The following is a 26,182-nucleotide window of genomic DNA, read 5'->3' on the forward strand; positions in this document are numbered from 1 at the left end:
TGGGGAAAATAAATCTTGGCATGAGTGATCATATGCCACTTTTAGACAGTAACTGGATATTCAAGGAAAATGAGCTGACTATTAGAAACCAGACTAGAGACTTTGTGGCTAATTAGTTGCTTCTAGTGTAAGCAAGAAAGCACAGGGTCATTCCTGGGTTCTTCTGCCTCACACCACCAACCTCACAACTTTCAACGGTGCTTCTATTAGGTTCTACCAATGCAACATTTAGCTATGGCTTTCACAGTCATCCACTTCCTTCTATCACCATCATCTTTGCCTAAGATCAGGACTTCTCTCAGACAGCTTTAGTACTGTCCTCATGTTCCTTATTCAGACCTTTTTGTTCTTAAGCCCACCCCCTTCAACAATTATATCTCCTCACATGTTTCAACTTGTTACTCATTCATCTGCTTAAATCTTTTAGTGGCCACCTATTGTCCAAAGATATGGGTTTCGAATAGTGTTGCCCCAGATTCCTTCCCAAGAGAATTTGAGAGAGAAAGGAGAAGGTGGAGAGAATAGAAATTTTAGGATCCTATGTTTACATGTATGATGATTCAGCCAAATGTGTTTTGCTTTTCTTCCTATTTATCATTCCAAACAACTCTTCATTGGAAACAGAGGATCAATATACTTGTTTCCAAACCACTGCTCGGCAAGGAACAGTAAGTATAGGCATGGCATAAGGTATGACTTGCTTTCTTCTTCCTTTGTCAGCTTCCCTCTGTTCTATTCTCACACTGGAGACTTTCTCTTTCCTCTCCCACCCATACACGCTAGCCAAAGCTCATGTGTTAGTCACAAACATTTGTTGTTTAATCCTGAATAGAAAATAACTCTCAGTATCCTTGCCTGCTTTCTTCATCTCCTTCTAGTATATGGGTATATGGGTACTAACACAAATGTTATCTCCTCTTCAGTCTTTAGCACTCTCTCAGGTAGAAGCAGTATCCAACCACTCCAGTTTTCAGAAAATTGCTTTGTGTTTTAGCATCGCAAATCTTGGGTCCTTCAATCTGAAGTAATCAGGATAGTTGCCCTTCTCCTCTTTTGAGCTTCCAGAGTCCATAAGTCTATTTTTACAATGAATTTGGTTGTACTTTTTATTAACAGACAGATCTGTCATTCCTCCTGGACTATGAGCCCAAGGAAAACAGAAACTATATACACCATCCATGTTCATCTCTGAATTTTATAGTCATTTTTGATGAAAATAGATATTTTAAAGGATGTACTGTTATATAATAAAAGCCAAAGTTTTTTTTTAATTTATTTGCTCTGGGAATATAACAAATTGAGACAAAATATTAAAGTTAAGAACATAAAGTACTTTGTTAAATTATAAGAAGATAAGCAAAGAATGAAAAACACAATTTTTGACTTGACAAAGCCTGACATGTGATCATGTTGACTATCACTACTCCCTAGGGGAGAAATAAGAAAGTTCTATGAGTAATGCATACAAGGACATACTATCAAAGGGATGGATATCTGGATTAGGCTAAGCATAATGCTTTTGATTTAGACAAACGCAGAGATGAAAGGGAGATAAAAAGTATTCCCAGGAACTTGAAAAAATTGTGTCGAGAAACTTCACAGTTTCAAAAAATTGTCTTCCCTTCCTGGCACTGAACAGGGAAATTCCTCATACTAGAGCATATTAGATCTTTAAATAGGCTATATTTTTCCTAAGGTGAGGCAAACTAGGGACATGAATTATATACTGCATTTATATTAGAAATATAATTGGTAAAATTAAAATGGTAGCTTTTTCACTGTATAAACATAACTAAAATTTTGTAGTATTGTGGACATACCTATGATAATTATATCTTTATAGTTCAATAACATACAACCATTGAAGTTTTCACTACCCCTAGTGTGCAACTGAATTTACCCAAGTACTAAGAGAAAACCAGTGTATCTAATTGGAGGAATAATTGAATTTACCTTATTGGCAATTTCCTCAGTTGAGATAGATCAAAGCCCTCACTGTGGACGTTACCACATTTCTCCAAAGAAGTCTCAAGACAATCCATATGTAACCCATAAATTTCCATTAAGTCAATGCTGAAATAGGACTATTTAATTAAAAAGCTTTAGTTTGTGACTTCAATTCATTACAGCAGTTTATAAAGTTTACATTGCCATTGAAAAACAAACCAGGAGACTTTCATGGAAATATGCTTACAAGTATAAGAAATCTCAGCACCAATATAATGAAACATTTTACAAAGAGGATAGGGTGTGGTTGAGAAACCTTTTGGAAGATGAGCATTTGGGATTCATTGTCCATTTTCCCATGGAAATTATGTTATACATATTGAGTGGGTTCCCAAACAAGTCTATAAAAAATCTACTGAATGTACAATATCATTGAACAATAAGAGTGAGAAGATTAATTCATCTATATGTCAATTTCAGTATACATATGATCATAGCAAGCATGAATACATAAAATTGATTACTATTAGCTCATAGATCCTCAACTGACAGGCAAAGAAATTGTCCTGTGGGGTTAAAAATAACAACTTGCCCAGTGTCACACTACTAATAATGGAGAAATCAATATTTGAATTCAGGGAATATATATTTAACTGCTCTTAACTGCTGCCATGACACCTTCTCTCGCCTTTTTCAGTCTCTGAGAAGAGACAGACAAGGGAAATCAAGAAATGAGGCATACTTCACTCTGTTTTTCCCCGTACACAGGAAATTGGTCCTTCTGTGGTCAATCACTATCTTCTAGTTTGGAAATGCAGAACAAACGATAAGTACATAGCTGGAAGAAGAGTGAGGTGTGTGTGTGTGTGTGTGTGTGTGTGTGTGTGTGTGTGTGTGTGTGTGTGTGTGTCTGTGTGTCTGTGTGTCTGTGTGTGTGTGTGTGTGTTTGTTTGTTTGTGTGTGTGTGTGTGTGTGTGTAATGGGATTTGTATAGTCAGCTTGTATTCTTATTCTGGCTGGTGCCTGCAACCTCCTGCTGTCCCGATTCCTTTCTCATTTTAGAATTTTCTATTCAGTGCTTTATGAGCAAGATTTGGAAATGGGTAAGTTGGGTAAGTTGCCATGCTATGATTTAGTTTACTCATGACCTGGGATTTAAGAGGTTAAATGCCAGAGCATATTGCCACTTTGGTGTATTTATGGATTTTGTGAGAGACTCTGACATTCCTTGTTTTTCCAAAAGGGTTAGTAGAATCCAGCCTGCAAAAAGAAACCACTATATATACACACTACTGTATGTCATACTTTGTTTCATCTTCACACTACAGTGTGATACAGCATTGTAGTCTAATTTACATCTATATTGTCTTACATACAAATTCTCACCTGTCCCCCAATTATGAGGGGCTGTTGTTTTGCTGCTTAATCCTTAAGGAGCCATTTAAAATGAATTTAGGGATCTAGCCCCTTACAGGTTGATAATAAAAGATAATTAGGTAGTATTGACTGATTAGGTGCCAGACTAGCTTTGGAATACTTTTTTTTTTTCCAAGCAGAAAGCATTGGTCAATGCCATAAAATAAATACCAGATGACTTTGACAGCCCATGTGCTCATTTGAATCTCTTGTTAAGAAACACATTGCAGGCAACTTGCACTCATGAGGCGACACTACATGACCTTAGCAATACTCAAGTTTTGGAACTACAGGGCATTTGAAAGCGGGAGTTAGGATAGCAATACAGATTTTAAAAGAAGAGGAGGAAAGGAGAATGGCTCAGGAAGTTAAGGAGTGTGAGAAGCTGTGAGAACTAGAGGGAACAGAAGAAAGAAAGGCAAGGGCAGGTTCCGAGGGACAATAGGAGGGAAGGTAGTTGGTAGAATGATGAGAGGGAAATAAAGATAAAGGCCAGAAAATAGATGATGTCAAAGAAACCTGTATCCTAGGCTTCATTCTGCTATTGCTCCATTTCTCTGGTCCTGAAATACTAGGGAGATGGAAATGCTGATTACTTTTATTTGATCAGTGCATGGAAATACCCCACTCTACCCCATTATTATGTACAATTATTGCTTGTTAACCAAGAAATTTAAAAGTTGAAATGAAACTAAAATGAGAAATAAATATCACTGACTACAGTTAATACTCAACACCACATCTCTCATTTCATTAGCTCATGCCCAATTTCTGGATCAAGATATATTTAAATTTATATATTTATTTGTGTATAATTTTATCCCTGTAAGAGCTGTATCATGGCAGTGTTCTTTCTTATTAATGTCAGTGTGAAGTTACCAAGTCTCACATACAGCATGCTTCACACCATTATCTGACTTTTTTTTCTTGGTAATATGGTATGGGAGTGGAATGGTCTTTACATTCTAGAGGGCAAATTTGGTCTGGAGGTGATGAGATAGGAGTGTCTGGGATGCTTTCTGAAGATCACTTCTCTGAAAGCACACTTAAAGGCAACACTACAGTCTTCCTGGAAGGGCCAGGCAAAGCTGTAGCTCCCCTAAACCCAAAGCACACAGAATCCAAAACACAGAACCATAAAGTGTGTCTTTGTTTAAGTGAATCTCATTTGATACAGAAATCGAATTAAAGAGGTAATAGTTCAGTGGAAACAAGAGCCCCATTAGGTGTCTTATCTGTCTTGTTCGATTCAAAAGCCTGAGGAACTCCATTCGATTCTAGGCCTTTGTAGTTCACACTGGGAAGGCAACAGTTTGCTCAAATTATAATCATCTACAGCAAGAAGGAAATAGAGGCCCAGCAAGAAGTAACCTATACAAGGTAATGGATTCCTGATTGATAGGCCTTGGAACAGAATTCACTCTTTGACTCATATAATCAATAAAGTTGGTAGAGACACTGGAAAGCTCTTTTGTTAGTTGTTTCTGATTCATCAGCATCTCCTTGATCAGGAGTGCTAGTGAATTTTGCCATTTGAGGGTGAAGTAATTCCTTCTTTCCGTCATCAAAAGGAAAGAAAAGACATGGAAGAAATGTAAGAGGCATGGTGAGGTCCGCTTAGTTCTTAGAATAAGATTTAAACCAGAGGTTCTCAACCTGGGGGTCAAGACCCCTTTGGGGATCACATAGCAGATATCCTGTGTATCAGATGAATTGTAACAGCAGCAAAATTGCAGTTATGAAGTAGCAACAAAATAATTTTAGTTGGGGTTCACCACAACATGAGCAACTGTATGAAAAGGTCGAAGCATTAGGAAGGTTGACAACCACTGATTTAAACTCTGGCTTTGTCTGGTATAGACTGCCTTGATGAAAATAACATGGTATGCAGAGAGGCTCAGCTAAGAGTTTCCAAGTATCTTTTTATCAGAATGGAAATAGTTTTCTAAAATGATATTGTGACCAAGTTAGAAAGGCCATAAATCAAAACAAAAGCAAAAGTCAGAAGTAATCTTCAATTTCAGGAAAACCCTGATTTTCTTGGTGAATTCATATTTCAAAAGCTGTAAGATAAATCATATGAGTGGATATTTCAGTGGGCAAATGTACAACCACAACCCAAGATTTGTTTTCTTACAATGATCTTTGATTTTGACGGACTTGATTCCTTAGCCAATGGCATGGTTCTTATTAGAGGAATAGGCATATGTGTCCCTGGTCTATACCCAAACCATCTTTGCCTGTAAGTATTCTGAGGAATGATAAGAAAAATCACAGGATATGGGAATCTTTTTGGGCCAACAATGGTTTCTTGATCACCACATTTTAAAACATTCCCTTTTACTTGCCTGGTTAGTTTCTTGGATTTTAGTTTGCTATGGAATCAGTTTCTCCCTTGGCTTTCTTCTGGGTCATAATTCACCAGTTTGAACTGTCTGCTTCTATATAATCTAAATGAAACTTGCAGCTTTTATATGGCCAAGTCCCACTTTCCTTTGCCGAATTCTCGACAAGCAATGATTCTTAAGGGCTTTCTATCTTTTGACAGGCAATATTTTTTCTTATTAAAAAGAAATGCTGTTACTATTTTATAATTATTTTACTTGTAGTTATCCCAACTCTCCCCTCCTTTTAGGCATAGGTTAAGCCTTCAAAGGAAAAGGAGTGTCAACAACCCATCAATAAAGTTAGCTGTTCCACAGTGGCTTATGGAAAAAGAAGGGAATGCTCCCAGCTCTCCCTGAAATACATTCAAAACAATATTGACTGAGTGCTAGCAAAGTCTGCTTGCTTCTCTGGTGTTCAGGAAGTTTATGTCTGACTTTAATTCCAAATGAGCACGCACCATCAAACCCAGACATTCCAATCCACAGCACAGGTTCCAGTGGTTGGAGGGAAGAAGATGCAGTTTGGCCCTTAACTGCTGTTGTTCAGTAGCTAGGGCTTCTCTCTTCTTGCATAATAACCTTGAGACATACACTCTCTGATTGTAAGAGAGAGGTAAGAAATCTGACATTTATGTTGTACTTTAAGTGCCAGTAAAGAGGATGGCAGTAAGCCTCTTAACGTGCCTGCAGGCCTTTATTTGGATTGCTACCCTCACAGCCATAGAGGTAATGCACTCAATCACATGTACTCACACTCATGGATATATTATGCTCCAGTATATGCCAGACCCTCAGCTGATAGCTAATTTTAAAGATAAACTCCATTATTGGAAGAAAAATGGATTAAAAAGTCATATCATGGAGATGCATACTTAGTTAACATTGGTCCTTTTTGATAATGATTGTGTTAATTTGGTATAACCCAGAATCACCTGGGAAGAACATCTCAATGAGGGTTTGTCTAGATTTGGTTGACCTAAGTGCATGTCTGTGGGCATATTCTTTATTCCATTAATTTATCCGTGAAGACCTGCCCACTGTATTATAGAAGAAAGCTAGCTGAGAACTAGCATATAGTTAGTAATTCACTATTCTTTTCTCTTGACTGTAGATATATTGTAACTGGATGCTTCAAATTTCCACTATCTGTTGACTTCCCCATAATGGTAGACTGTAACCTGAAATTAGGGACTTAAACATTTTCTCCCTTAAAGTGTTTTTGTCAGGGTATTTTTATCACAGCAACCGAAAGGAAATTAAGACATATAGTATTACAGGACTGCTAAGTCTGAAAGTGAGGAAAAGAGAACAAAATTTCAACTAGGCTTTGATGCTCTTGGTTATGATTTCTTAAAGGAAATGGATAAGGATGTGCAGAATAAGTATGTGTTTCCCTGGTTAAACAACTACTCAAACAGGGATGAAGAACTTGTCATTGTAAACAGTGCTCTATTAAGGTCTTGCCATATTGCTTTGCTTTTGGCCTAGTCCTAGTTTCCACCTTTTCCTAGGGTATGGAATCCAGTGTCATTGGCTCTTAAACTCCACAGAGGACTCCATTGTAAAACAAGGAGCAGAACAAGTAGGATGTGTGGTTCACATCTACCATGGACTGCTTTTAGCCCTGGTAGCAATAAGTGCAGTCCAGTGGTTCAAAGTTTGATAGAGCCCCACTGATGCTTAAAATAAAGGCATAAAGCAAACACTTTAAAGGGGGTGGAAAATTACACATAAAACAGGATTATTAAAGGTTCTGTATGGACTTCAAGAGGGCATCACTGAGGCAGTTCATAAGTACCAAAATCCATCACAGCTTGATAAGAACTAACCTACTATGTGTAAGTGTAAATGTGATTTTTTTTTTAAAGAAAGGTACTTTGTGCTCATAAGGAAAAAAGTCAAGATTTGGTTTGGCAGAAATACTATCTTCTTATAATCAGGTCTTTATGGTCACAAGTCTTAACAAAACATATCATCCATTAGCAGAAAAGGCGGTGGTATCAACAAAAGATAAATATTTGATTTGCATATTCACAGAGAAAGTCAGACTTGTTTTAAGCCCCAGTTACTTTGGCAAACAGAAGGAATGAGGGACTTAATTATTGGTGGCTGCATAAAATTGCCTATGGGTCACAAAACACCATGTCCAAGGCCAATTACATCAAGTGTAGACTTAAGGCACTGGGCATATGGGGGTGGGCAATAAGAAGGCTGCCTCCTCTCTGCCTCTAGAAGATTTACCACCACCATAACATCAGTACACCTAATAACACTCTGAGCTTTTAAAAGCATTTTATGAGCAAATTGGGTCAATTCATTTACATTTAAAAAATCTCAATCCTTTTACTACTGGTCAAAAGAAGTAGTAATTTTTTGTATCAAATATATATCAGCAATCAATATTTACAGTTTGTTCAGTTGAATCAAGCACAACAAAAACACAAGCCACAGTGAAATTCAAGCAACTTTGTAATGCACAGCCAGAGCCTTCACTTTCGCCTTGTTCTGCTCAATGTTACCTATTTATGGTAATTACATTGAATTGTGCAGAAGCCTCCACTCCATGAGAGTCAGGCAAAAGGATACAAGTTCTCTAGGGAATAGTGAATCCATTAAATGAATGAGTAAAAAGAGCTTTGAGTATCTCTTCTCCCTTTCCTTTCTTTTCTGTTCATCTTCATGAATTTCCACATACATTTTCTACAATGAGCTAAACATGGGGCTAGATAATTTACATACATTATTCAGCTAGTTTTCATGTAGACTCAGCAAGATGGATATTATCCCTATTCACAGAAAGGAAACAGGTTTAGAAAGTGATTTTTCAAAATGTCCCAGAGCTTTTAGGTTACATCGTCAGGACATATTTAGGTCCACCGGACTATTTAATTGGTTTTTTTTCTGTCCACACAGTGCATGCCTCTCTTTATGGTACCATGTTATCTTCTTTTTACTCCGTTTACTTCCACCTGTTTCAAAGCCTACAAATGGTGAACTGGTGGTAGACTGGGATAATTTTCAAGGAAGAATTGAGTGCTTTTTCATACATCTCCTAAAGTTGCATGATTTTCTAATTCCCAACACTGTGTCTGGTCACTAGAATCCAAGAAAAAGTGGACTCCCTATAGTGTCACACTGTGTCTTTCTGCCTGCAATCTTCTCATGGGTTCAGTGAATATACTTTTCCAGTCCCAAATAAGGCCAACTAGGCCACGAAAACACAGGGATAGAACAGTAAAACGCAAAGCTTAAAAGTATTTCTGGTGTCTAGAAGAAAAGAGCTTCAGATTCAGGCTAACTCAGTATGGACTGGCTGATTAGTTAGCCAGAGGCCAATCACATAAAAAGGATAAGGCACAAAGTTAGAGTCAATCTTCATCAGTGGAATTCAACAAGGTGGTCTTTCTGATGGGTCTTTTTTGTCATAGTCTTAATGTAGGCTTCCTGAACTTTTTGGCTTATTATTCTTCAAGTACTTGCCTTGATAGAAGCTTATGGATTTTAAGAGACAAGCTATTAATTATGAGTTGTGTTCTCAGGCTAGAAGATGCCTATGGAGATTAAAACTTGTTTCCTTTTTTCTAGTAATTAGCAGTCTACCTAAAGAGAGATCAACTATGACTAGGGAACAGAAGAGAACAATAAATGCATTACTGAGACCACTGCCTTACAGAGCCATTTATTTAATCCTTAAGTTCTGCAGGTTGTAAATTACTCAGCAGAAGGCAGAAAGCAAAATAGCTGTAATCCGTTTAGTACCTCTAAACTTCGAAGACTTAGAGGAAGAAATCCATAGAAACAACAGACCCAATGTGTTCTTTCACTGCTGTTTCTTAATGGGCAAAGGTAGTTAAAGAATAAGGAAAAGCCTTTGTAATTATCCTGATGCGCTGTTCCACAGGTCAGGGGTGGACTTGATTAAACACATGAAGGGCTGACCTACAAATGGTGGGAAAATGCCCCTTCTTTTCCACTCAGCCCTGTAAGCAGCTAATCAATGCATACATCTCACTTCCAGATTGTTTTGTGAGACGAGTGTAACAGCCTGTGGCATTCATTAGGGCATTCACTCATATCTGTTGTTTCCTAATTAGTGTAAGGCGAGTACCAGCGCCTAAGTACCAGGGTGGAATCAAAAGAAGGGAGAATTAGAGAAGGCCTCTTTCTCTATATTTGAAGCATGACTCCCAATTACCAAAGTTTCAACTGCAAAAACAATCAGACATTTGCTTTACAGATTTCTTTGCATGTATAGAAAGCCACGTGCATTAGGCTTGAATATAGATTTTGCCAACATAATGAGAATACACTTAACTGATGACTAAGGGCAATGGGTTTTGTATACCAATGACAAAACATATTAGAGTATTCATTAGAATGACACAGACCAATGACACAATGACATTGGAACTGGTGCTATGCCTGAGTTTTAAGAGTTGATTTAAATTTGTGTCTACTTCTGTTTAGCAATAACCTCATGTTCTTTATGCATATGGAATATGGCTTCTGGTTTCCTGTGAAGTTATATATAACCCAATGGCTTCTGATTCAGTTCCACACTAAGTGCTTCATTTTTATTTCTCTCACTTACCCTCCCGATTACTACATATCTCTGAATAAAGCTAGTGGGGCTAGGATATGAGATGGAAGTTTATTATTATTATTATTATTATTATTATTATTATTTTCAGAGGAAACTGGGCCATTTGATGATTAAACCTCCAATTATGTAGTAGAAAACTGAGTTCTCTAACCCAAATGACTTTCATTCATTTTCTATTTGACAGTCTTCTAATTTAGTTTGTGATTTCATGAGGCTGGTGCTATGTCTATTTCTGTTTCATTCAATGCCAACCAAGCTGTTCTTGCCCAATGAATCATTACTGATAATAAAGAAAAAAATCCAACTTTAAAATGATAACTTCTGGAAATGCATTCTTTTACTTTTTTAAAGTAATTGTGAAACAAGGGTTTCCTAGGAAGATCATTTTACCACAGCAAATGATAAAAATGTGTTTTCTTCCCACATCCTTTTTTCATCCATTCTACAATTTTATAGTAGGAAGCTGTATATTAAATAATATTAAAGGTTCTTGTTAGAGGAACTGAGAACTAGTCACTTCAAGCTCAGAGCAATTTATACACCATAACTCAGTTTCTCTGTGTTACTTGTTCCAAGAAAGTTCGAGTTCTGAACAGTTTTTGGGGGAATCATTAAATGGTATTTTCTCTCTCTCCTGACCCCTTTTGGAGGGAATAGGAAGTACCTGAATTTTCCTGACTTACCCTGAGTGGATTTTCATTAAGGTACGGGGGTTCACCTTCCACCATTTCAATGGCCATGATTCCCAGAGACCAGATATCAACTTTTGGACCATAAGCTTTTCGAGTTACCACCTCAGGTGCCATCCAATAGGGAGTTCCCACCATAGTGCTTCGTTTACTTTGCTCAGGAGTGATTTGAGCACAGAACCCAAAATCAGCTGTAGAGAAGAAAAGTCTATTAAAATGAACCCAAAGAATTTTCCTGCAATAGCTTATTTTCCCATGTGGTTGAACCTTCCTTTAATGTTAAAATGAGTGCTTGCAATTGCCTTGCTCACATCCTCATCATTGCATGATCTCTCAGCTAATACTGATTTTAAAGGTGTCTATAACAATTGACAAATGTTATGCCATTTTTAGTAGACTTCCATTATCATTCCTTCCTAATACTTTCTCATATACTTACAGAATTTTTCCATTTATCAATTAGTTATTTGCCATCCATCCATTCTGGATGCTACTAGACATTCTGAAATATTAATGCCAAAAAATCTGCTCACACTCTATAGGAACAAACTATCTGACAGGTTCTTTAATTCAAATTAAGCTCTAGCTACTTTCAAATAAATCATGTTCAGTAGTCATTATCTTCTCAAGATAGACAGTAGGGCAGTGTTAATTCTCTCATACTTTCTTAAATATCTGAATCAAAATACCTACTCAATTTAACAGAACCATCCATCCCGAGGAGAATATTGTCACTCTTTATGTCTCTATGGATCACTTGGTTTGAGTGCAAGAAATCCAAAGCTTGGAGGCACTATTGAATCAGAAAAAAAGGTTCTAATTATATCACAAATAATTTTTTTAAAATTCTATATCTCATTTCCAGGCAAAATTTTAAAGGTTGTGATTTGATATTGTTAAATGAAACAGATTACGGAATGCTTTAATACCATTTTCAAACCAAATTACTATTTATATCAGTGATGATATTTAACCTTATGTATTTAGGGCTCCCATGCCACACTATGGACTAAATGAAGAAAATAATGCAACAATCAGTTGTTATTGCAGTCCACTTGACCAGTTAGCATAATCATGCTTGGTCTAGGTTTCTAGGTGATATGGATTCACTTTGGTCTTTTACAGATGTTGTAAACCTCAGTGTGCACGGCGAAGTTTGACTCAGTAGATCTAACATGGGAAACAAGAATAATTTCCTTGTGCTATTTCTGATGGACAGGTTTGAAGACAGCTCCCAGTTATAAAGTAACTAAAGGTACTTGTTTGGAAATACCTTTGTCTGGTAATACTAAAAGATACAAAACAGGCTCAGGTGGAATATCCTACTAAGTGAAAGATTAGCTGATACCATTTAGCTTGGTTGCACTATCACTGGTTTTCAAGATTCCATTTCACTTTGTAGAAAATTTCATAATGAGACCCCATTGGAGAGTATATGTTATAAAAACAATATTGATAAATATAACAGAATAAAACATCACCAAATTGACTAGAAACTAAAGGCAGTAATTCTTATCTCTCTTTATAAATGACAGATCCACAGGCTCACTAGAGGGCTATAAGGAATATTCATGGAATACTGTGGGGTAAGGGAAGACTGTATTGAAATTCATTTTAGAGCCTGTGAGATGTGTCAACGGGCCATAAGACTTACTGCTAAGCTTTACAACCTGAGTTCAATTCCCAGGACACACTTGATGGAAGTGGAGAACTGATTCCCAAAATTTGTCTTCTAATATCCATATGCACACAAAGTACACACACACACACACACACACACACACACACTACCACCACCACCACCACCACCACCACCACAGCCACCACCACCACCACCACCACACCACACAGAACCCAAATAAATAAATATTTTAAAAATAAAAAAATAGCTTTCTAGAAAATAATGGGCATATAATGTAGTCTGTTATCTTATGGGACTCATATTGAACATGCAGAACACAATATTTATCTTGTAAAATTCCCACAAATCAGAAAGGAATTCCATATGAACACAACAATTGGCCATGTTCCCTGACACTACTGTGTGAGAGCTTAAATGCAACAACTCCTGTATGGCATACTAGAGCTTAAAAGAGCCACCAGAAAGCAACTAATGTAAATAAGGGTCTGACACAGGCAATTCAAGGACATGACATTGAGTTATAGTTTAATCACATTTTCCATTCTTATAGTAGAGGGAATATGCTATTGTTATTTTAATGCTCAAAATATTATGAATAATTGGAAAGAAAGCATTGACAAATTCTATGTTTCTCACAAGCAAGAAATATTTTCTATTCTTACCTCTCTACAGACAGCTGCTATCTGTCCTTCATCCATACAGGTCTCTGTGACCACATCAGTCAAAGAGCCACCAGCCAAGTATTCCATGACTACCCACAGCTCATCACCCACTAAGTAGCTATAATAAGAAAAGAAAAATACTTTGATTTTGAACTAAGGAGGTGGAGACTTTAATATTCTGATGCCTTATTTGTGATGAAAGTCGATAGTGTTGCACCCATTATCTTTGGGTGATTATAGAGGAGAAATTTCCAGTGCTCAAATATAGGAACTAAGGCCACTGGATAGCCTCTCAATTCAGGAAAAGAGCAGGATATTATGCAAATCAATTAGCAGTATCTTCTTATAGGGAAAGGTAACCCCTGTGACTCCCTCCTGCCTTAATACCCATGCCACTAAGCCTGGTATGGTGGCACACATCTGTAATTCCACTTATTTGGGAAGATAAAGTATGCTGACTAGGCATTCAAGGTTGGCCTTAGATATGTGTAAGTTCTATCCTGAGCTTCAGAGATATTAAGAAAAAAAACTACCTTACTATGAAGCAAGACTTTCTATTCTGTGCTGCTTAAACTAAAGTACTTTTGGGATCAATTTGGGACATTTCTTAAAATTCAAATTTCACATCTTCTATTTTCATTAGTTATGGACAAAAGCCTAGAAACAAGCCCCTTTAACAGTATGAATGCAAGTTTTACAAACTTACTAATGTACAAATCAAATTCATGTCATACTGTTGCATAATTGACATATGGGACACTGTGAGAAATACTGATTAAAACTTGAAAATTCAGTGGTCCTCACAGCTCTCATTTCCCTACCATATCAATGTCTATTGGCCTAACATGGACAGCAAGCCCTTAAGCTCATGAACATTGAGATCTAGCTTTATTTCCTTTGCATCACATCAGAGAACTCAGCACAGTGATGCTAAGCAAACAAGTACTGAAACTGGAAGAGACAGATGTTATCCACAAGAGGAGACTTAGCACGGTCTTTAAGTGCCCATTTGTAACACTCTTAATACCACTGATGAAAGAGACATTAATTACCTGCTTTAGGAAAAAGGTTTAAGATTAAAGTCTCAATTCCCTCGACCTTACAGTCAGTTAATCATAAAGCACCCATTAAAACAGGGCTATTGTTGTCTGCTTTCTTTACTCAGCCTCCTAGGGACCATACTGGCTCCAAACAGACACTTGATGAAATGCTTAAAACACCACTGATTTCTCCTATATGTAGTAGGCCAGTTCCTGCCAACACAGAGCATCCATCCTCAAAAGGAAATCACACAAACTAGTTATGTTTAGAACCAAGTCCATAAAAATGTATTTTCAAGGGTTTGATGGGTAGACAAAGATTTACTCTATTACTTTGTACCATTTCAGAAATATTTGCATATGATTATCAAAGTAATAAATGCCAATAAATAATCTGACAAGAAAATAACATCTTAGAAAGAAAACACATAATGAATAAGAGAAAATACTTACCTATCTAAATAGTTTACAATATTGGGGTTCTTATTTTCCCTCATGACAAGAATTTCATTAATAATTAATTCCTTTTTGGGTTGTTGTTGAAGGTTCATTTGCTTTATGGCCACCTGAATCATGATTAAAATATAAGAACAATTTATTATTATTAAAATATACATGAGTGTAACTACTTAAATTCATTATCTATTTTTTTTCTGTTCTATAAATATGCACCCTTTCTTTGGTCAGTCACTACTACCCATTTTAGATGTTTTGCACACAAACAAATTTAAACTCCCATTGTAACCTGGAGCTATGCACTAGACATACATGCCATCAGCAAGAAACTTTTTAAACACAAAGGAAAAATAATGAAGACCAAATGGTAGCACCTACCTCTTGTCCTGTTGCAATGTCTAGTGCTGTGTAAACAGTACCTGACGCCCTGGAAAAGTGAAAATTACTCAATGAATAAGCAATCAAGGTGTTACCCCTATACTTTCCTGTGTGAAAATGTGATTAATTTTCAGGAGAGTTAAGTTAGCAAGATCTTGATTCAGTGATGAAGCAACACAGGTGCAGCTTCTTAACAATTACTGTGGTAAAAACACTTAATTTTAGTTCTACTGTCTCAGCAAATTTATAAGGTCACATTATCAAAACAAGTGCCTTATATAGTAATTATATCTGAAACAATCACAATGAATCCTTTGTGGTGGACTAGAACCTCCCATTAGACTTTCTGGCACCAGTTATTGGGCTCTGCACTACACATTTATGAATTTACCTACCATACAGGCCTTGCTTTTCTCCGGGAAGTCCTGCAATAATGGCAATATTCCTTATATGTTAAAACTACCAACATTTCAGGACTCTGATCAACCTGAAGTAGAATAGATCATCTTTTGCTTAGGCAACTGTAACTCAACCATTATTTTTAGCATATGGGCAGAGTAGCTATTTTATGTATCTCTAAGCCTTCATTTAATGCATCAGTCACTTTCAGTTTTCTGTCAGTGCTGTGCCTACACAAAGGAATAAAACTGTGGCTCTATCTTTATTTTCCTTTTGCTCAATACTCAGCAATTTCTGTGACTTTTCACTTCTGTGAAATACCTTTTTTTGAAAAAAAAAAAAAGCATCATTCCGCCTGGTGGTGGCGGCGGTTGCACACACCTTTAATCCCCCCGCACTCAGGAGGCAGAGGCAGGAAGATTTCTGTGAGTTCAAGACCAGCCTGGTCCACAAGAGCAAGTTCCAGGACAGCCTCAAAATCGACAGGGAAACCCTGTCTCGAAAAACCAACCAAACAAAAAGCATCATTCCTTGAGTCTTTGTAATATTTATGCTTCTCTTTTAACTTTAAAAATGTATTGTCTGGTTGAATTTCCAGTATCTTTCTGTGATCACACCTGTTTCCTCATGGTCTTCCTACCATCATCTCCAGACGAGGAAGTATCTACTTAATTTGGGGCAAGTTAAACAGCTAGGATAGAAATCTGTTCAATGATTCATTTATTAGGCAATATAATGCTTTAAGGTTTAGGTTTTGAATTTAGGGATTCTCTCTCTCTCTCTCTCTCTCTCTCTCTCTCTCTCTCTCTCTCTGTGTGTGTGTGTGTGTGTGTGTGTGTGTGTGTGTGTGTGTGTGTGTGTGTGTGTGTGTGTCTGTTTAGTGGTCTGTCTTTCTTGTCCCTATGCAACCCAGGATGGCCTTGCTGTGATCTTTTTACCTCAGCCTCCCAAATGCTTGAGTTACAGTCATGAGCCATAACTCCAGGATCAGGAATTGGTTTCTTATGTCAGGCATTTTTTTATGACTCTTCTCCCCGGATGAGCCAAAATATTTCTCAAAAGCCTAGGATGCTTATATTACCTGTGCCCAGAAAAGGAAATGGATGGTGTAGGGGAAGAAATATTTGACTAGTTGCAGAAATTTAAGATCTCCTCACCATCCCAAGCTGTTCGACATTGGGCTAGAAATTTCCCAGTGATCCCAGACTCAGTAAGCATGTATTGAATATACTCTGTGTATCAGACACAGTGCTGAGAACTTTATATACTTGATTTTATGTGATCCTTCCCATTTTATCTATACCACTCTCTTGTCATAAGTCAGAAGCCTGAGAGTCAAAAAGGTTGAGGAACCTTCCCAGGCTATCCAATTATCCAATTTATAAATCACATTCTGGTTAGCTTTAAAATTAGTTTTTGGAATTAGGCTAAATAATACACTTAATCTCTAGGTGTTACCTGAAAAAGCACTTGGAAATTCTCAAAATGATTTATGCATATATATATATATATATATATATATGTATTAGATCCTACATTCAGAGCTTATAGTTGATGCCCCATAAATTTTTGTTGAATGAACATATTAATAAAATTCTTAAGCAAATATTCAATTACAACAAGATCTTTCCTTTCAATAAAGAAAGTATTTCTCCCAATTGAATCTTCATGAGACACTTCCTTCTCAGAATAAGTGATCAGACATTCCTGAGTTTGGGGCCAGTGTGTGATTTATCCTCTTGAACTCAGAGTTAGGTTGAGTTCAGAGGAATTGATTGTCTCAACCTGATACATATTTCCACAGCAATAAGCCCCAAGGAGATCTTTAAATCTAATTCCAAACTATGTTTCTTAAAATCTTTAATTGGTTTATCTTCAGATGTTTAAAATACTTGCATACCTTCAGATGCAGAAGAATGACAGTATCTGTAAAAATGAGACAATAGCAAATGGCAAAACCTAAGAAAACATTTAGCCCTGAGTCCAGATCAGTGTTGAAGATTAGTATGGTCACTACTGCTATTAGTTCTTATTGCTTCTGTAGCTATTCCACTTTACAGCAAAGAAATAACTCATATACTGATCATTGGTTGCCCTCTCTTAATGTGCCATCCCTAAGAAATTTACTAGCATATATTTACTTTTCAATAGCATGGTTTTAAGGGTGTTCTGTTTGAACAATTGGTAGAGAAGTTTTAACCCTCTATCTCCCTCGAAAAATGGTTTTGTAGCTTTCTTTTTTTCTCCTTAAGGCTAGAACACATTAAATGAAAATCATATGTAGGAACTTACAATACATAAAACAAGGAAGATGGGAGCTGGTCTACTAGAAGCTAAGGTGACAAAAGCCTAGCCCACATGGGGACTTTCCTTTTATTCTCCATGTGTATTCCTCCAACCATTGAAACCCATTTCTACTGATCTAGGGAATAAAACTCTGATTGACTGCAAGAGCAAGAGGGATTAGTGTTTACTGTCTTTTGAGATTTACCTTTAAGTCCTTTGTTTTCTTTCTTTTCTGCTTTGTTCCTACATTTCCTTCAGCATTTTATTGTCTTAAACTTGCTAGAGCCCTAATCCTAAAACCCCCAAATCCTAGGATTTACAACAAACATTGGCATAGGCTCACAATAAATTTAAATAAATTTAATTTACACAAATTTAAATAAAGACCCTGAAATTCTAGAGCATGGGTTAGTACCTAAAAATGAATCTTTCCCCTTCGTTTGCCCTTCTCTCACTTTCCTGGATATATCCAATTGTTTGGTGGGGAGACATTTTTTCCCTTCCTCCTTACTTTTGTTGTCTTAAAATGGGTTCATGCCAACACCCCCTCACCAAACATAGTATTAGGTAGATAACCTTACTGCACTGAGCAGTAAGGCACTGCTTTGACCAACTTCTCTCCGGAAACTTCAACTAAAAATGCACAAATTCAGATATTGATGATGCACTCCATGTCAGCATACCTAACATTTGACTGAACCCCAAGTCTGCTGTATTTTTACACTTCAAGAATTGAAGGTTGATTTCTGACTCAATTACATGGGAGCTTTTTGTTTGTTTGTTGTTTTGTTTTCTCCAAGAGATCTCAATATCTCCAAGATTCACTGATTAAATCCCATTCGTTTTCCATTGCTGGGGTGAGAATAGCATTCCTCAAGCTTATTATCCAAATCTCTGCTGGTTCACATATTACCACTTTCTAGTTATGTGACTCTCTGTAATTTACCTTTGAAGGTGGATTAAATGTATGCTAGGCTTAAAAGGCATACACCCCTGGTACATAGTAACTGTCAAGTAGCTATTAATAATTATTATTTTGCTGATTGTTCTCTAATATAGCAGCTAACTTCTCAACTGCAGTCTACAGATGACTAGGAAACTCTTTACACATCTGGGAGTTTTCAAGATATCTAACGTTTCAAAATTAATAGAAATTCAATTTTTACCCAAGATAGAGGTGATTGAAATATCATATTTATTTTCTTTCTTGGTCAGCTTATCATAATGTGACTTGAATATCTTTGACTGATTTAATTTCCTAAATACGTGAAATGTATAATTATTTTTACCTAATAAAGTATACGAATCACCATTAATAAGTACAGTTCATGGTCAAGATTACATAGCCTAGTTCATAGAAACAAATAACTAAGTTATTTATTTGTAGGTGATTTATGTTGTAAAGCTCAACAGTCCTCTTCTTGTAATATTTGAAGCCCACAGGAAACTAGGAAACAATCTTTATGCTAATCACATGGCACAGAGATTCCAAAAAGATGAGCCTTGCAAATTGCTTGAGTATATTAAAATGTCTCAGTACATACGCTTACACAATACAATTTTATTTCATCTTAATTTTAAAACTCTATCATCTATTGGCATTTTAGGATGTAATGATGACAGGAACTCAACCGATAAATATGGGGCACAAAATTCCTTATTCTCTGACATACGTTTGGCATGCTTAAGTGAACCACATTGCCAATTTGATTTTTTGCCAACAACTTAAATTGATTCTATTATCCCTCTATTCTCATTTTATTGAAGATATAATGTTGTAAGGAGAATACTTATTGTGAGAATTTTATTCATTAAAATTTTCAGTTCCTCAGATGGTACAAGAAAATTATATATTAGTAGAACTGAATGGAAGACCAGATCATCCAGTTTAATCTCCTCATTACAGATGAGAACGCTGAAGCCCCAAGAGTGGGAAGGATATGCCGAATAGGAAACAACTAAGTAACAAAGTTCTCCTAACTGTTAAGTAAAGCTCTTTTAATCCTCCAGTATGGTTAAAAAAAAAAAAACCATTAAAATAGCCGGGCGTTGGTAGTGCATGCCTTTAATCCCAGCACTTGGGAGGCAGAGGCAGGTGTATCTCTGTGAGTTGGAGGCCAGCCTTATCTCCAGAGCGAGTGACAGAATAGGCTCCAAAGCTACACAGAGAAACCCTGTCTCAAAAAACAAAACAAAACCATTAAACTAACAGATTGCTCAGCCATGGGGCTTCATCAGCTACACTGTGATGAAAACTACTGCTGGCTGTCAGCTTTGCACCAGACACTTTATGCATAGGCTCTCCTTGATGTGGCCAAGTGCACTGTCCTCAAATGGAAACACCAGCATCTAGCTGGAAGGGTCTAAAAAAAATAACCCAAAACTCACAATTTCTCCCTTTTCCTCACAAGTCAGTTTAATTATCACCATTCTCCACCAGATTTTGATGTTTCCTACTAAGAGCCAATTACTAAGAGCCAATGTCCACCAATGCTGTAAATGGTTGCCAGGGCAACAACATGGTAAAATTAATAGTTGAGATAAATCACTTTGATGTCAGCATAGACATAGATTAGGGATAGGAGGGCAAGAAAGTAAGGCTAGGAGAAACTTTGCAGACTGCATAAAGAGAAAAGGGCAATAGGAAGCAATGAGGTGCATGGTGAGCCTGGTGGGAATGAGTGATGAGGCCTGAGGGATAGGTGCTACTCCTTTTTAATGTTTTACAGGGTTAAGTATGGTGCTAATGAAGTCGCACTCAGGATCATAATCCTCATTTATGATGATTATTTTTTATATCTCCTCTTACTTTTCCTGCTACTGTTTGTAGAAATCTCTTTATCATTTATTGATACATTCTCTCTGCCCCCTCGCTGGAAACAAATGATCTCTTTTAGTGCCCACTCTGGGCAACTCTATTTGCCTCATTTTAGAAATGAGTAAACTGGAACCGGGCAATGGTTAATAGTTTGCCATGGTATACAACTAATAGCTGAGTTTTAAAATACATCGGTTTGTTTGATGCTATCACTCAGTTTTTCAACTACATCTTTTGTGTGTGTCATTTATTTATGAAGATGGCATAATGAAACTCATTAATGTGCATGCTAACATGGCTGAGATCAAAATGGAACTTTTTTGAATATTTAAGAGAGTTACTATTTAATAGAGCCCTATATAGAAATTGTTTTACTATAGAAGTGCACTTGACATAAAGTCACTCAAATGTTTGTTTGACACTGTCACACATGCCCTTGTTGTGTTGAAATATGAGAGTACATGTAAAACATAATCATCTTGAATGGGTATAAAATTGCTGACTGGGACTTCAATATCAATTAGGAATGGTGAAGAATACTGTATGCAATATGTTAAGAGGTTTGCCTTAGTGTTTTCTATCACAAATTTATTTCTCAACTATGGGTATCTACGGTAAAAAATAAAATAGTGTAAATTATGTAAGTCATCACCTGATGACCTAAATACATAGAATGCAGTTAGAGCCAGGTGGTACAAGGTTTAATTGGTAAGATTATAAAATTCAACAGGGAATTTTCTATTGTTTAGCTAGGACATAGCTTTCCTCCTTCTGTTTTTAAAGAGAGCTGTAACACACTGTGGGTGTGAGGCCAGAAATCTCAGTGGGTTATAGTTCAGTGATAATGAGGCCACAGTTACAAAGCTTAATCCCTGGGAATGCCAGATAACTCTCAGTTACTCCCTTCAACATTAAGTCAAAGCAGCTGTGTCACAGAGTTTTCCATTAGTTTCAAGAGAGCCTGGACAGGAAAAGGGGGCAGGTGGTTTAATTCATGCTCATTACTATGGAAAAAGAAAACAAGTTAATGTGTAAACTCTGCTAATGGTGCTTGATTGAGTGGCATCATCTTTCTGTACCTGGGACAGCGTAGAACACAGGGCATTTAAGAGCATTAAGTAAAACAAAGGGCATCTTCCATTGGTCTATAAACATTATTCTTTACAAATGCTAATGTATGTCCAATTGTCTACACCACAAAACCCATTATAGAGCTTAGACTATCTATTCAGTGCTTCATAGCAGTCTTCTAACTTGTGTGCTCCAAAATAGACCCTAGGAGGAAGCAAATACTTTTTGGGTGGTTGATCTAATCCAAAGAATAACACACTAGACAGCACTTCTGCTCCTACTCTGATGAGGACAACAACAAAAAACAAGGCAGAGGGTTTATTCTCGGCACTTATCCCTGATTTCTAAGCAGTATACTGTTTTTTTGGTTATCTAAACCAAGCAGCAATTCATAGTACCCTTTGAGAAATAAGGGCAGCATGGAGGGGGCAAATTAGAATAAAGTTAACCTAAAAATTAAATGAATTCTTCCTCAGAAATAAGCTAGAACTATTTGTCTTCAATATGGGAGCTTTACCCAAGAGTATATTTCACCTTGTTGAATAGTAGGGGAAAATCTGAAAAATACATAATGTAACATATTTACTTTTAGAAGTTTATGACAAATTTAGAAGGGCCAGTATTAGGTGCTTGATTACACACAAACTGGTAATAGAGCATTTTTGTAATACTTAATTAGTTATATTGTCATTCAGTTTGGTTATATCATTGACAAATATCCAGAAGTTGCATAAAATTCCTTTGGCCATATGTATATCTTTATGAATAGGAGTAAAATTATCTATAAAAGCTGTTCTCACTGCCACTTTCCATCAAACCTGGATGCATAGCTGAGCTCATTCATGGAGAGATACGGCAGTATATAGATATTTGACATTGGCAAACAAATTCTTCAGCATAGACTAATTCTGTCCCACACTATCATTTTAAATTTATATAATATCTATAAATATTATATATTTCGTATGTATTTTTAAAATCACTATGGAGATGAGTTTTGTCAGTTGTACTATACTGCTAAATGAAGGAATACATGCAAATAGGCACACTTAGGAACTACTGTTGGACTCTGAAATGGAACTATCTTCATAGAGGGTAAGTTATCCCAATATGCTTGCATAAAGGTGAAATGATTTATTCACAAAGATAATTACTGATAATTATATAGACCATGCTGTTCTCAGAGATCCTCCTGTTTCTGCATCCTGACTGCTGAGATTAAAGTTGTTTGCCACTGTGCCCAACGCAGAACCTGCTTCTTAATTATAGCTCTACATTAAACATAGTGAATGCTCAACCCTACTTCACTAAATTTAAGTATTTGCTAAACTGGATCTAAAACCGGTTTAGATCTGTGATGCTTCTTTACAAAACAAGCCAATCTATTACTAATATTGAGCAAAGACACTATTTGAATTGAAAGAAAAGGTGATCAGTTTTCCAGTGCACTCCCATTTGAGGAGAATCCTTGAAGTTAATTTGGACATATTTGTGAGACATCAGTGAAGCAGCTGCCAGCATTACTAAGTTCCAGCCTTCGTCATACTACTACAGACCTCCAGCGATGGCTGTTGACTGAAGAGAAATATGTGATTCAGTTGTCTTACTGGACTCCTTATCCCATCAATGTCCTTTTATATATCTACCATAGAGTGAAAGTACCTTGACACTGTTCACAAGTTAATGACAATTTCAGGAATATCTAGCTCTCTTTCTTCCTTCCTTCCTCCTCCTCTCGTTCTATTTTCCTCTCCCTTTCTCTACATATCTGATCAAAATGTCTAGATTTGGTGGCCAACTATAGAAGATTTTTTTCACAGAAAAGTTTGTGAAATCCTGTCATTTTTAAAGCTTAGGCTCACAGTTATGGCTCCAATAATCAGACATGAAATTCTGAGTTTGATTTATGGTAAATGGAACCTAATTCTATGGCCCTAAGCCTGAATGTTGGGATGGCAGACTCCCATACTGGAAAAATGTAGTTTTCCAAGTCAACGATGGTGATTAATGAAGAGGTTTTTCTCAAATTCAGCTCTGAAGAGTGAGTTCTTGTGCTCCCTGAAGCCAAAAATCAAACACGGGGGTTGATTGTTTCTAGCACTATATGATTAGTGACAGGATTTTGAAAGTCACCATAACAATAGGTAAAGCAAAACAATAAAAACAAAGACTTAATGAAAAGAAACTAAAACCACTCTGTCTTGGAAGTAGAGACTAGATTGCTTAGCTCAAGGCAATAATTTATGGAAAAATCAGTTGTGAGTCATTACAGTAAAAACAAAGTTAATATAAGTGGGTTTTTATCTAGAGAAAGTATTTTGTTCATGCACGCAAAATCTCAACAGTGGGCAATAACCCATTAAAAACAAAAGAATAACTAAATTTAAATAAATATAATAAAATAAATTATAAAATCCCAATAAATAAACTTAAGCCCTTACATTATATCCTAAAAGCTATTGTTAAAGCAAGCTTTGATTTTAGTTTTTAAAACCCCTTTTATATTATGATTATTTGTGTTGTGTGTGTATGTGTGAAAATTGTCAGTGAAAAGTAAAGCCAACATGCATGAAAAAGATAGATGTGCAGCACACACCAGAGGAGCAACAGAGCAAGGCATTATGAAAAATAAAGAGATGAAGATGCACTGAGAAAATGAGTGATAAAAAAACAAAAAGGCATGAATATAAAGGAGAGCTAGATAGACACTTTCTTTTCTCTTCTTCATTTCTTTCTTTCCTTCTTTCTTTCTTTCTTTTCTTGTTTTTCGAGACAGGGTTTCTCTGTGGCTTTGGAGGCTGTCCTGAAACTAGAACTTGTAGACCAAGCTGGCCTCGAACTCACAGAGATCCACCTGCCTCGGCCTCCTGAGTGCTGGGATTAAAGGCGTACACCACCACTGCCTAGCTGACAACATTTTCATCAGTCCAACAGATATTTACTGATGCAAAAAGAGTCCCAGAGAGATGGGACCAGCAGACATGTAATCTTTAAGCTTTGCTGTTATTCATAACTGTACAAAAAAATCTGAGGACCCACTAAGTACAGAGTATGTGTCACCATGCCATGCTTAGCAGCATGCTGGACTCTGAAGAAGACAAAGGAAGAAAGAAAATGAACTTCCTAATCTCTAAGAACTTACTATGGTTGAACTCTCAGTTGGCACCATCATTTTTAAGAATCATGCACTCTTTGGGAATTGAAAACAGATGTTTCTGCTGCAGCAAATAAGACTTATGTATGATTTTTTTGGTTTTCTTTTCATCCCCCTCTTCTTCATCTTTTTCTTTTGTGACAGGGTCTCATGTAGCCCAGGCTAGTGTCAAGCTTGCTATGTAGCTGAAGGTGACTTTGAACACCTGTCTTACCTTTACCTCCTGAGTGCTAAATTAGAGGTGTGCCTCTGTGTCTGGACTTTCCCCCCTTTAATTTTAGAGAACACATACTTTATAAAGGTATTTATCTATCGCTTTCCTTTTTTACATTTAGAAGTCCAGGTATGATTAGCAGTCACAAGAGGAAATCTATTTAGTGAGGGTTTTTAATATTAGCTAGGATATTTGAAAGCATTTCATAAGCGTTTTTGTGTGTTTTGCTTTTGTTTATTTCATTTTTAGATTCAATGTTATTTTCGTTCAGCTGTATCTTAGTGTGATCAAACAATCAAAATCAAACTGTACCTTCCATCCTCACCGCTCAGAACACAGTTATGCAACAAAGTGCTTTATTAAAATTATAATTTAAAAAGTGTTTTCCATTAGAAATACACTGTGAATTGTTAACAAAAATCAAAACTGGAAAAAATGAGATTCCATAAAACCAAACGCAAAACTGCAAAAACTAAATACAGTGAAGTGAAAACTTAAGAATGCACAGAATGGAAGAAAGTACATGAGATATATCAATCTTAGAAGGATCTAGAATATATAAGGAACTGTAGAACATCAATAGCAAGAAAGAAAAAAGAATGGAAGGAAGGAAGGAAGGAAGGAAGGAAGGAAGGAAGGAAGGAAGGAAGGAAGGAAGGAAGAGAGTCCCAAATCCCACTTACAAATAGCAAATAGCTCTAAACAGAAAAATTTCAAAAACTGACATATGCCCAAAGGGACATGAAAAATGCTAATATCATAAATTATCAGGGAAATTAAAATCAAAACCACAATGAAATATCGTCTCATCAGAAGAATGGCTAATACCAAGAGACAAAAGGTAACAAACGCAGGTTACAGTGTGGAGAAAGGGGAACTGTGGTACAATGTTAGTGAGAATTTAAACTGATATACACATTGTACATTTTGATCCTGGAATTTCACTGCTGGGTACATATTCATAGGAAATCAAATCAGAATGTCTAAATGACATGATTACTGCAGTGTAGTACACAATAG

The 26,182-nt window shown here is 36.5% G+C and overlaps 1 protein-coding gene across 12 annotated transcripts in view; it reads right to left on the reverse strand.

The window, feature by feature from the left end:
* The window catches only part of Pak3 (p21 (RAC1) activated kinase 3), a 256,170-nt gene that overhangs the window by 10,762 nt on the left and 219,226 nt on the right, over positions 1-26,182 (reverse strand). For 11 of the 12 annotated variants that reach the window (XM_035449834.1, XM_035449830.1, XM_027433648.2 and 8 more), the window contains 5 exons: positions 15,221-15,269; positions 14,840-14,952; positions 13,347-13,464; positions 11,736-11,835; positions 11,037-11,233 (listed from right to left, as the gene is read on the reverse strand). In XM_035449834.1, the coding sequence (XP_035305725.1) occupies positions 11,037-11,233; positions 11,736-11,835; positions 13,347-13,464; positions 14,840-14,952; positions 15,221-15,269 (577 nt within the window). The remainder of the gene's footprint in view (positions 1-11,036; positions 11,234-11,735; positions 11,836-13,346; positions 13,465-14,839; positions 14,953-15,220; positions 15,270-26,182) is intronic. The other variant, XM_035449835.1, reaches the window with a different exon arrangement.

Source organism: Cricetulus griseus, chromosome X, assembly GCF_003668045.3.
Source record: "Cricetulus griseus strain 17A/GY chromosome X, alternate assembly CriGri-PICRH-1.0, whole genome shotgun sequence".
In the NCBI taxonomy this organism is placed as follows: Eukaryota; Metazoa; Chordata; class Mammalia; order Rodentia; family Cricetidae; genus Cricetulus; species Cricetulus griseus.